The following is a 12583-nucleotide window of genomic DNA, read 5'->3' as shown; positions in this document are numbered from 1 at the left end:
AACAGTTGGCCTCTTCCTATCCACGGATTTTTTTACCCATGGATTCAAGCATCTGCCACTTGAAAGTATTCCCGACAAAGTGTAAATTCCAAATTGCAAAACCTTGATTTTGCCATTTTATATATTAAGGGACGCTATTTTGCTTGTGCATCTTGACTAATAGTGTGCGTTTTTAAAGTAATTATTAGTGGTATTGTGTTTTATTTATATGTTTTGTATGCATTTTATGGCTGTAATCCTGCCTGATCCACCTGAGAGAGGCGGGAAAATATAATAATATAATAATACTACTAATAATAATAATTATATTATTATTATTATTAATGGGACTTGGAGCCTCCATGGATTTTGTTATCCACCTGAGGGTCCTGGGACCAAACCCCAACGGTCACCACTGGTCCCCATTGTACAAAAGTATATACAAAACCCATACAAATGTTGGGGGAAAACCACCAACACACGGCATCTTGGGGGAAACTTGTGGCCATATCTAGGATGCTACACACCGCTCCCGGTCTTTGGAAGTCCTGTTTAGGAAAGCCCCCGCCCATCTCTTTGTGGTGTGTGTGCTGGCGACCGGAAGGCCCCATCTTCTCACTTTATACATCATAGAATCATAGAATAGAGGACACATTAGTTCCCTTGATCTAGACACTATATTTTATTGATGCAGCCTAAAATCACATTGGCCTGGTTAGCTGTCGCATCGCACTTTTGATTCACATTCAAAGTTGGCTATTGGGACTCCAGATCCCTTTCACAGTATTAAATCTCGTTCAGCCCAGTGTCCCCCATTCCTATATCTAGGCATTATGCATTCCTATGCCTATACATTTTGTTCCCGTATTGAATTCAATTTTGTTGGGCATGAAGAGGTTGCCATTTTGCCTTGCAGCTCCCCCAGTGCTCTGCTATCCATTTTGCAAGGCTGAGCTGTTCCAACCACGGCGTGCTCTGAAACACAATGAACACGTCCAGTTTGGCGAGTTCCTGGTCAATGGATGTCTAACAAGCACTGCTCCCGGGAGAGAGCAACGCCCTGGCCGGCACGCAACCCTGGCCGTGCCAGGCACAAAGACTGTAAGTCCCCGGAAGTCCAGGCGTAGGAGGAAAATGTGTTGGGCCCTTGCATTTCCCAGCAGAGAGGGTCCTGTCCTCCTGTAATCTGGGTTTAGCTCCTCCTTTTGCTCCTGTAGGCAGGGACAATAAACAAAAGACCGGCCCCTATATAGGGAGGAGCTAGCCCCCTGAGCCTCAGTCTTGTTTGCTAGTGCTCCTAGCAGGATGTTCTCTTCGGCGGCCAGCAAAGTTTTTCCTTTCTACGAAACGGTTTTGAGAGTTTCTTGGCCTTCTTCTTCTCCTCTCTCTGGCCTTTACCCCCTTCCCGTGGTGGTGGCTATGGCAGAGGACCCTGAGACCATGGGTGAAGGGCATCCTTAACCCCAGGCTTCCCTAGCTCAGGTCTGCCAGCTCAACAGGGAGCCTGGCTTAGAGAGGGAAGACCTTGGGATGTGTTGCTGTTGCTCTGCCCTTCTGACTATACAGCCTTGGAAGAATGAAAACGACTTTAAAATGGCAAGGCTCCAGGATGGAAGAAAGGGCAGAAGGTCTTTGGCTTTGCACAATGACTGCTCCCTCTCTCCCAAAGCTGCTCCCTTTCATGGTGGATGGAAGCACAGGAGGAGGTCGATTTCTGCAACATTGCAGACATGGGAGCGTGTGAAGAGACGATGGTGAGGGGTTTGGGAAGAGGGAGTGGGATGCGTTATCCCTCCCTGTCTCTGTTCTCCACAAACCCTTGCCGCCCGTTTAGGGGCCGGGACAGTGAGGAAAAAATGGCAGAATCATGGGGAAACTTTCTCCTCGGCATCTCTGGCCCCACCGCAAGCCAGAGAGTTTCAGAGGACAGCAGGAGTCAAGCCAAGGGATTTTCTCTGCTCCTCTCTGCAAGCCCCCTGAAATTGGCAATAAGCCAATCGTCAGAGAGGAAAAGAAGATGAGGCAATAGACCAGCCAGCGAAAGAAAGAAAATCACTATTGAGAATATGAAGTCACAAGGGGAAAATGCTCTATTTAGAACAACAAAAAGAAGAAAAATTTGCAACTGATTATAATACCTAGCTCGGGCCGGAAATTTGCATGAGACTCCTGACAGGGCACTTGCAGGTCACAACGTGATAGATGAAGGTTTGGGGCTTCTCGTTGACAGGACGGGAGAGAGAGGGGGAATTAAAGAGACTGCTCACCAGCCGATCGGGTGGGAATTGAATTAAATTAATTTTGATGGGCTGAAACTTATATTCATTAAACCGGTCTCCCCTTTCATTCCAAATTCTGTGAACCAATGGCACCAGTGCCCCCCGAAACAGGTTTGGGTGTGGGGGATCCTTTGCAGGATGGGAAAAACCAATGGTTGTGTAGGGTGGGTTTGTTTTCGGTAGTTGCAGGGCTCCACTGCACTATCCTTGTTGAATCTTATAAGGAGTGGCGTTTTTTTGTTTTGTGCTAATGTTGTGTACGAGGGGCAGATAGGCGAGGCTCTCTCTGTGTTGGCACCAGAACCACTGGAGTGTTGTAATGTAACTGGATGTATGTTTGTGTTGTTAAGGAAGTGACGGCACCAGCAGGCCAGCAGGAGCTGACGCTTCAACTTCTAAAGGTCTTTTTGCGCCTGCCACAAAGCCCAATTTTTTCTTCTCACAAAAACAAGCAAACAAACCCAAACTTGGTTATGTCCACCATGAGAGCGAGGAGTCATGGCCTCTCCACCACTTAAACAGATGTGGATGGCTGGGCGGGCCATCTATTGGGAATGCTTTGGATTGAGAGTTCCGAATGACGAAAGAAAGGCGGTGGGACTGTGATGGCACTGGGATCCTCTCTTCCAACCAAAAAAAAAGGAAGGATTATTGGAGGGAGACCACATGGAATATTACAAATCCTGCCTGTGCGCCATCCAAAAAAAAAAATTACAACAACAAAAAAGGGGGTAACACATTTGTAGATATGTATAGGATCCAGAAAGTTTAGTCAAAAAATTGACCTCAAAAACCTGAGTTGACTTATCCAGGGGTCAATGTACCATACTCTAACTCTTACAAAAAGAAAGAAAGAAAGAAAGAAAGAAAGAAAGAAAGAACCATCCCCTGGTGAAAGGCAAGAGCTTAATCTTGTAATCTTAATAATTGTAACCTGCTCTGAGAGCCTTTAGGGCTGAAGGGCGGGGTATAAATACTGTAAATAAATAAATAAATAATAATAATAATAATCTGTCCCAGAAACACTAACTCCTATTCTCTCATCTATCCATCCTTTAGCGATTTCAGGTCAATTGAGTTGGCCAGGTGTCCATTGAATTGTCCATACCAGAATGTTGGCTTTGTCAGATTGTCGGATTGTTTTACAAGGAGCACAATTGCATCCTCCATCATCCGCTACTCTCTGAAAGTGGAAGGGATAGCAAGCCATCCTGGCTGGACATTGATAGATTTAGTCTCCAGGAACGTTTAGTCTCCACTGAACCCAAACAGAGAAAGAATAGGGTCAGCCAAAAACGTTGCTCTCGACTAAAAGGATGAATGCATGGTAGCATCCCTGCATTATGCCTGACTCTATTCTGCCTTCTAGCATAGATGGGACCTTATAGCATGGATATGGAAACTATAAAGTCATGGCTTGGGTCCAGTGTACTTGAAAAAACCTTATTATTATTATTATTATTATTATTATTATTATCTAGGTCTTACTTTCCCCAGCTTCAGCTGCTTCACAAAGGTGGTCCGCTGGTTCTCCACGAAGTGCCCAGGCTCCGTCCCTTTGGCCCTTTGGATCTGAAAAGGGAAAGCAAAGAGAAAAAGAAAAGCATTTTACAGGTCGAGCTATTTATCTGGGGATAGCTGAGCTCTAATTAATTCAACTATTAATTAAATAGAGAGCTCTTGTCGTGCCTTTGAGACCCACTGAAATGACGAAATTGGCTGCATGCACTTTCCTAGGCTTCGGTCCACTTCCCTCCAATGCATTAAGATCTCCCCGCGCACTGATTCTGCAGACTGACACGGCTATATCTTTTAATTAAACTATAATTTTTAACCTAATAATAATTAAATTTCAATTATTCCAAAATATGGTCAATATGAAGTTCCTAGAGAGAACGTATTAATCAGACACGCAAATAATCAAACCTACAAAAGCCAAAGCCGCAAATGTGATTGTAAATGATCAATTATAAATGATCAAATTATTCACCTACAGAAGCTAAAAAATAACAATTAAGGAATATGATTGCAGACAAGATAAGAAACAGTTAAAAACAATTAAAATGTCCTTTCCAATAAAGATTAAAAACCACTGGAAACACACATTTTCCCTCTAAAATGTTCAAAAATTGTACTTTTAAAGAGGTGGCTTAGTTGCACCATGCCACCACTAGAGGGCACCCTGAGATAAGGAAAGGATGGCATCGATCCATTATCATTAAATACATTAAATATCAGTATTTCCATTTTGAATGTTGGTATTAATGTAAAAGAGGGACAGATTGAGAGGCGACGCTTTGCTCCATTTATGCAGCACGACAAACATAAGGAATAGTAACTGTTAATGGAATAATAATTTTGGTTTACATAATTTGTTGCGTTCTATTTGGTTATGTCTACGCTGTATAAAACAATAAAAATATTCATTAAATAGTAATTACAAATGACTCCACTGAAGCTGCTGTACTTTGGACACAGCATGAGAAAACTCACCGGAACAGTATATATTACAATATTTACATTGATAAAATGATATTAATAAAATATTATATATTATTATTATATAAAAATTATATATATATATATATATATACACACACACACACACACACACATATATATATATATATATAATATTAAAGTTTTAAAGTGGTGTCAAAGTGGATTATTTCTGCAGTGCAGCTGCAGCCATTACTCTGGTTCAATCCGTAAATTGTTGGCATAAATCAAAACCAACTGGACAGCAGTGACTTAACAGCAACACACCTTTGTGCAATTGTCACACACGACATTCTTGACCGACTCGGAGGAGATGAAATGATGGAGGCAGTGGTCCAACGTCAAGGGATGGCCCTAGGGACAAAGGGAGGCAGAATAAAATAGTCAGCGGGATATATATATATATATATATATACACACACACACACACACACATACATACATATATATATATGCATGTAAGAATATACTTATATGTAAGCATGTAAGATATATAAGAATACAATTAAGTATGTGTGTGTGTATATATATACATATATAAGATACATAAGAATATATATAAGTGTATTCTTATATATTTATATATAAATATCATCTCATGTATCTTATATATACACACTTGTCCCTCCATATACACTAGGATTAGGGGCACAGGAACCCCATGAATATGGAAAAAGCGCAAATAACGAAAACACCACATTTTTACCAGAGAGGACACCTCCCTAGGAATCTATAGGTCCTCCAGTGCAACTCTATGGTCAACGTCCAACAGACACTGACCATAGAGTTGCCCTGGAGAAGCTACAAAGGCCTAGCGGAGTGTTCTTTCTAGGAATCTCTAGGTCTTTCAGTGCGACTTTTGGTTAAAGTTGACCATAGAGTTGTACTGGAGGACCTGGATATTCCTAGAGAGGAGATATTATTCAAATCTGTGACTAATCAGATCTGCAAATATCAAAGCCGCAAATATGGAGCAATGAGTGCATAATAAATGTGTATACTTATATATAAGAATATATATTTGCATCCCGATTTGCGTCATCATCATTATAATAATAATCATCATCACCACCACCAGGATTTCTTTGGATTGTAATCATCATCATCATCTCTGGAGATTTCTTTGGACCCAGCAAATGAGGAGGACTTACCCACATGGCGGCAGGGATGCTCAAGGAAAGGCTGTCAAAGGTGTCATACCTGAGCGGACTCTGAAAAAGAGGGAATTTATGAAGTCCCAATGGGGCTCCACTCTGGTGCTACAACTACCATTCCCAGAGTTCCATAGCATGGAGCCACAGCAGTCCAAGTGGTGCCAAACTGGATTATTACTGGGGTGCGGATGCATCCTTAGAGATTTGCTATGGGGCTGCATTCCAGAAATTCCAGATCGGCCACATTTTGGCTTTTAAAGCTCTTGCCACCATCCACTAAGTCTTAGTATTGCAACCATTTAGAAGGAGGGAACCCACTTCCCCCCCCCCCAAAAAAAAATAACCCAGAAAAACCAAAGGGAGAGGATCGTGGCCACCTGAAAAAGCATTTGGGCATTAGGTAGGTTTGGGCATTATGGCCTGGCATTCCTCATCTTAAAAAGAACTCCAAGGATGGCCGTCTGTCAATGGGGATGCTTTGACTGAGAGTTCCTGCATGGCAGAATGGGGTTGGACTGGATCAGAGCCCTTCTTGGGGTCTCTCCCAACTCTAGGATTCTATGAGTTGGAAGAGACCCTAAAGGCCATCCAGTCCAACCCCATTCTGCCATGCAGGAATACACAGAATCCTAGAGTTAGAAGGTACCCAGCACAGAACCATAGAGTTGGAAGAGACCCCAAGGGCCATCCTGTCTATGCAGGAACTCCCAATCTGCCATGCAGGAACTCACAATCACAGCATCCCCGACAGCTCAACGTCTCATGCACAGGCGCATACGTACGTGATGCTTGCAATGTTTGCAAACCATGTTGCTTGTCAGCCTCCCATGAAAAGGGTGCTGCAGCTTCCAGTGGCTTGACAAGGGATGCAAGGACCCTGCGGACCACAAAAAACAAGACACGCTGCCTCAACGTTGGATCAGCAAACACTAGTTTACTGCTAGAGTGTAAGACTATTATTATTATTATTAACATCATTATTATATTTATTTGTCTCCTGCTCTTTCCCGAGAACTGGGACTAGTTATGTGACAATGCGAATCTGGACTAACATATAAGGAAAAGGAGTATATTCTGTATTTTGAATTAAGATATATCATCAGTTAATTAAAGGAAGAATTTATTCAAAGATTAGTCAAAGAAGGTCAAGTGGATAATCGTAATTTAAAAACGATGCAACTAAACGGATACAAGTCAATGTACAGTTTACACGACTAAAAGATATTAAGATAAAACAATAAAATTAAAAGTATATATATATATTTATATATAATATTATATCAACTTTTGAAAATGGTACAACACCCTTCGCATATCACTAAGTCAAACGAACATCTTTTTTTACCTTTACCTCTCGTTCTGCAGTGTATTCGCTCTTGTGGCATTTCTGGTTGCTACACAAACAAAATGGGGGGAAAATAAAGCTTGTTTAATATATAAAAAAATTGGCATATCATAAGGCATTCCACTCGTTCACATTTGCATGCTTGGAGATGGAAACACTGTGAAGAAAAAGAAAAGAATAGGGATGGGAGGAAGCTCAGCTTTAGTTTTCTGCAGGGGAACTTGCACCTCCTGCAAGTTTACTCAGAAGTAAGCCCCCAATAAGTTCAATGGACCAAAAGTGGAGGTAACTGCGCCCAGGATGCACCCGGCCGGCATTGCAATACTGCTAGATGCATGTACTGGAAGTCAGTCCCATTGAACTCAGTGAGTCTGAGTAGATTTACTTAGGATTGGGCTGTGAAGCTCTTTCCTTAAAACAGAGGCCCAGGGCTTTTAAACATAAACTAAGCTTAAAAAATAGCAAGGAAGGCAGTACAGCTACAAGCAAACCTCCAGTTTAAGAAACTATAAAGTTCAATGCAACAGTAGTTTTTTTTAAAAATGGACCAAAGTAGTAGTAGTAGTAGTAGTAGTAATAATAATAATAATATCTTTATTTCTATACCGCTTTTCCAATGAGATCAAAGTGGTTCACAGATTCAAGGAATAAGTAGTTCTCATAGGATAACAAAACACAGGGAGCATGTTGGCTGGGGATGATGGGAGCGTTAGCCCAAGACCAGGCTCTTCTACAGAAGCCACTTGAGTCCTCTATTTTGCCCTAGGCAGCATACAAGTGAAGTTTTAATTTGTACAAGTGAAAACCTGGCTTTTTATGAAAGTGTTTGGGACCTAAAGGTTTCATCCAAATACGTGGTTTTAGGCCGCCTTCACTTTTTCAGTTAGTCAAAGTTTAAATTGTTCAGCGGTGTAATACCTTTCACAATCTGAACTATTATTTTGGGCATTTGACATTGTTTAAGTGACTCTATGATTCTAAGTGGACTTTCTTGTAGCTAGAGAGACCTACTAGGGTCGGACGTCAGTCTTTTAAAAAGTCAGGTCTTCTTTTGAGGACCTCCAAAACCCTCCAGCGTCCTTCCAAGGCTCACCTCTAGCGCATACACATCAAACAGATGCGTGACCCGCGGCTGACAGTCTCTTTCATCTTCCAATGAGGAGGTAAGGACGTGGAACAGCTCATGAGCATCCTGTCAAAAACATAGCGCCAGAAAAACTTGAACCCCAGGCTGAGTCCATCTCATAAAGAAACCAGGCTGCACATGACTGCAGGACAAGGCTTGCCCAGGGGGCACTAGGAACATAAACCATTAGGAAGAACCTCTTGGAATCAGAGAGTTGGGAGAGACCCCAAGAAGGGTCCTGATCCAGTCCAACCCCATTTTGCCATGCAGGAACTCACAGCCAAAGCATCCCCATTGACAGATGGTCATCCAGCCTTTGCTTAAAGACCTCCAAAGAAGGAGACTTCCAAACGCCTCTGCCTTGTTTTTCCTCACCAGTGTGTTTCTTTAACGTTGTGCCAAATGGGAATTCTAGTATCTACCTGCTCTTCGAAGGAAGAGATGTGCCATTGGTACATCCTTAAGACCTCCAACAAGCCGCTCGCGTCCAGGAGGTCGTCTTCTGTGGCCTCTTGGCCGGACAAAGCTGGAAGTATTGCGCACAAAGGTGAGTCAACGCAGACCAGGGGAGAAAATGAACAAGAATCCATTCACTTCTAGTCTTAAAGTCAGGTTAGAGAAAGCACTTTAGGCTGGTGTGGCTTTGGCAGAGGGCTGGAAATCTTGCAGCCCTCCAGATGGTCTTGGCTTGGGCTGCTGAAGGCACAGGCGTTGCCATGAGGAAGGGGCAAAGTGCTACGAGATCCAGACTAATATGGCTATGTCTCATATTTTCTGTTTGCCTTCCTTTGGCCTTCCCCATTTCCCTGCCGAGAGGGTCCCAAGGTTCCCATCCCAGCTTTGGCAGATGGCCTAAAAGCTCCAAAATCTTAATATCCCATCCATCAGCATTCACATCCCACGTTGTCCTGCCACATACACACAAACACAACTGGAACATTTAAAAACACGTGAAACAATGCAATTAAAAAAAAAAGATAACTAGAAAGGACTGCCTTGGAGGGAGGAGGACTCTCCGTCCGTAGAGGTCTTTAAGCAGTGGTTGGACAGGCGCCTTTCAGGTCCCCATTATGAGTCCTAGGGTTAGTATCTACAAAGACTCGGCTCTCACAAAGACAATGCCTCGTTTTATAACCGCCAAGATGCCACAAGAGGACTGCTACCTTTCAGGAGGTGCAGCAGCGTCGAGGACAAGGACCGGCACTCCGCAGTTTCTCTCTGGCCGGCTTGGCACTGGGCAGTGAAGCCTTCCAGCCACTGGATGAAGGAGGGACAGGCCGACAGCCCTTGGAGGAGGGAGTTCATGAAGCACGTGTTCCCCAGGTTGAGCAGGCCTGGAACCAGCCCTGGGGAAAGACACAGGCATCGCTGTCCTCCTAACATCCTGGCTAACCATCTTGCAAGATGCTGGGTTTTCCAGGCTGATTCCCTTGCTCCCATTTCTCCCATCTCTCCTTGGAACGAGCGGTACCTTTTACACAGGCCCAAAGAAGTCCAAGGGGACACTCTATGGAGCACGCTGCAATAGTCCGATGGTGAGGTTAGGCCTGACAACAGTGAGCCTCTACAGCTTAGGACCATCCTTCCGAAAAGCCCATGTCCCTCCATCTAAGCCTGCCTGAAAGGTAGGACTGTCAAAGGCAAGGGTTTGGCACCAGTCCCACCATTTTCCCCAGTTTGTCTGGTGGGGCCACAGAGACAGAGCTCTCTCTTTGCCAGCAGTCAGCAGCCTTCTTGCTTAAACAAGCCTTCAGCCTTTGTTGGGCTGGAAGGATGCGAAAGGGGTGCACTGCTGCTTACGTTCTGGATTTTAAAGGAACGTTTTCATTGGATTGATGGCTTAAGGCTTTTGAAACCTTTGTACCACATCACCATTTTATTTCAGCTCATATTCTAAGCCACTCTCAGTCTCCCATTTTGGGAGAGTCGGGAGCAAAACCAGTGCTTCCTAAATGTTGGCCTTCCAGATGTTTTGGACTTCAGCTCCTAGCGTGCCTGACTCTTGGCCAAGCTGGCAAGGGCTTATGGGAGCCAAAACCCAAAGGAGACGGAGGTCTAAAGTTGGGGAGCCGCGGTTCTAAACCAAAGCAGTTGGTCCAGATGAAACAGCAGCAAAAAGGAATGATCCATCCCTCTCAAAGAGACAACTGAGACGTCTCCTGAGAGAAGCAGCGGAGGCCAGGAAAAGAAGCCTCAGCCTGTCTCCCTCATCCCTCTCTATTTGGTTTCTCTCTCCCTCTGAGGCGCATAGCCCTACCGTGCCGGCGCCTCTTCCGCTCCGAGAGGGGACCCCACAGGACATAGGCGCTGGCAGCAAGGGCAGCCGCAACACCCCCAAGGAGGCCCCAGTTCTTCATCACTTGAGCTCTGAAAACATAAAGGCACAACAGGGAAAGAGTTGCAGCGGGTGTCTCTTTGCCTGAGAGTCCTGAAATGAAACTCTCCAAAACAAAGCTGCAAGTCAATTCAAGTACACTCCTCCCTCCCTCCATATTTGCGGATTTGAGGAATATGTTCTCTCTAGGAATCTCTAGGTCCTCCGGCGCAACTCTATGGTCAACTTGAACTAAAAGTTGCACTGAAAGACCTAGAGATTCCTCCTAGAGAGAACACTCTCCTAGGCCTTTGTAGCTCCTCCAGCGCAGTTCTATGGCCAGTGTCTGTCAGACGTTGGCCACAGAGTTGCCCTGGAGGACCCAGAGATTCCTAGAGAAGAGACTCTACTAGGCCTTTGTAGCTCCTCCAATGCAGTTCTATGGTCAGTGTCTGTCGGATGTTGGCCATAGAGTTGCATTGGAGGACCTAGAGAGGTGTTGTTGTTATTTGTGGTTTGTCCATGTTCACGGGGGGGGGGGTCTTGTGCCCCAAACCCTAGTGAATATGGAGAGTCTAAATTAGAGGCTCTTCTCTTCAGGAAAGCCTTCCAACTTTTTGTCTTGATTTTATGACCATGTGAGTTGTATGAATTTACACTCTGATTATATTGTTTTAACTTTCTTACAGTCTGGTTTTATTAATGTTGTAATTTTGCTTGTGGTTTTAGGTTGCGCGCCGGAGGCAGGCTTTTGTCTCTGTTTCGGACTGCTGCTTTCTCTCCTTTGTAAAGTGCTATGTAAGGCCTATGGTGATATACAAATAAATGGAATCATCACAATAATGATAATAATAATAATAAGAAGAAGAACCAGAGTTGAACTCCTGAGACAGGGCCTGAATCGGGGGAAAGCCTAAGAATGACCGGGAGAAGGAGGAGTCAGGCAGACCAGGCTGAAAGGCTGGGGCTTGTGGAACCCAGAGGACTTCACAATTCCCAGAAGCCCAAGCAAAGCCAGCCAAGGGCAAGGGATTCTGGGAGGCCAAGGCCTCCCGAGGAGCCAAGGCCGAGAGCCTCTCCGACTGCGGGGCGGAGGAGGAGGCGGCCCTCTTCGACAAGGCCCAAAATCCCCGGCGCCAAGGCGGAGAGGCCGCCGGGAGGGAGAACCAGGCTGGCAAACCTTGCTTGGGGGGCGCCAACTCCCAGGACCCCCAGCATCCGGCCCTGAGGGGGCTGCCTGGGGGAGGAGGAGGAGGAGGAGGCCTCTCCCGGCGGGGCTGACCTGGACGCAGCATCCCAGGCAGGCAGGCAGGCAGGCAGGGCTCTTCTGGGCGGAACCAAGGGCGCGAGCGGAAGAGGGACGGCCGAGCAAGGCCTGGCCAAGGGCTGGGTCCGCCGCCCAAGAGGCTCCCTCCGGCCCCCGGGGCCCCGAGCGCAAAGTTCCGCACCCTCCGGGGAAGGGAGGCCAGGGCCAGCAGGGAAGCGCCTCAAGCTCTCCTCCAGCAGTCCTTCCCCCCAGCGAGGCCAAAGGCGGCCTAGTCTCCGCGGAGCTTTCTTTAGTCAGACGTCAGTAGTTCGGGGAAAGGCCTTCCTTCCCAGACAGTGCCAGAGCCTCGGGGGAGGAGAAGGAGGAGCAGGAGCCAGGGCTGACCTGGAAAACCCAAGCCAAGTCCCCGAAAGGAGAAGGGAAGGGAAGGGAAGGAGGGGGCGGCCTATTGCCTGGCAATGGAGCGCTGGGAGGCTGCTCCTTCTCCGGGGAAGGAAGGCAGGCACTGCTGGCCCAGGCGCCTAGTCCTCGGGGCGGAGAGGACGCGCCAAGCCAGGCCCTCCAGTGGGCGGGAAAAGCCAGGGCGGCGGGGGGCCCGAGGGAAGGCGGGCCCGGGGGCG

At 45.9% G+C, this 12583-nt stretch overlaps 1 protein-coding gene across 7 annotated transcripts; it reads right to left on the bottom strand.

Annotated features, from left to right (window-relative positions):
- Positions 1-3057: 3057 nt before the first annotated feature.
- USP30 (ubiquitin specific peptidase 30) lies at positions 3058-12544 on the bottom strand. 7 transcript variants are annotated; one of them, XM_042442100.1, is made up of 11 exons: positions 11877-12544; positions 11384-11501; positions 10640-10749; positions 9546-9728; positions 8805-8908; positions 8350-8448; positions 7263-7305; positions 6694-6788; positions 5909-5968; positions 5025-5111; positions 3062-3830 (listed from the first exon to the last, which is right to left on the bottom strand). In XM_042442100.1, exons 3-11 carry the CDS (start codon positions 10737-10739, stop codon positions 3732-3734), a joined length of 870 nt encoding a protein of 289 aa, XP_042298034.1. In that variant the 5' UTR covers positions 10740-10749; positions 11384-11501; positions 11877-12544; the 3' UTR covers positions 3062-3731. The 7 variants fall into 7 exon arrangements, with proteins under 7 accessions (XP_042298030.1, XP_042298029.1, XP_042298032.1 ...); XM_042442097.1 differs by having other exon boundaries at positions 11979-12544; XM_042442095.1 differs by lacking the exon at positions 11384-11501 and having other exon boundaries at positions 3061-3830.
- Between the last annotated feature and the right edge of the window lie 39 nt (positions 12545-12583).

Source organism: Sceloporus undulatus, chromosome 10 (assembly GCF_019175285.1).
Source record: "Sceloporus undulatus isolate JIND9_A2432 ecotype Alabama chromosome 10, SceUnd_v1.1, whole genome shotgun sequence".
NCBI lineage: Eukaryota > Metazoa > Chordata > Lepidosauria > Squamata > Phrynosomatidae > Sceloporus > Sceloporus undulatus.
This window is presented reverse-complemented; position numbering and strand designations above follow the sequence as displayed.

Excerpts from the sequence above, each read along its gene's own strand:
- USP30 (XM_042442094.1), bottom strand. The coding sequence starts at position 10,874 with ATGGAGGGAGGGAGGAGTGTACTTGAATTGACTTGCAGCTTTGTTTTG. Across the intron at positions 8,449-8,804 it reads TCTCTTCCTTCGAAGAGCAG|GATGCTCATGAGCTGTTCCA; the intron begins GTAGATACTAGA and ends TGTTTTTGACAG. Across the intron at positions 3,831-5,024 it reads TGTGTGACAATTGCACAAAG|ATCCAAAGGGCCAAAGGGAC; the intron begins GTGTGTTGCTGT and ends TTCCCTTTTCAG.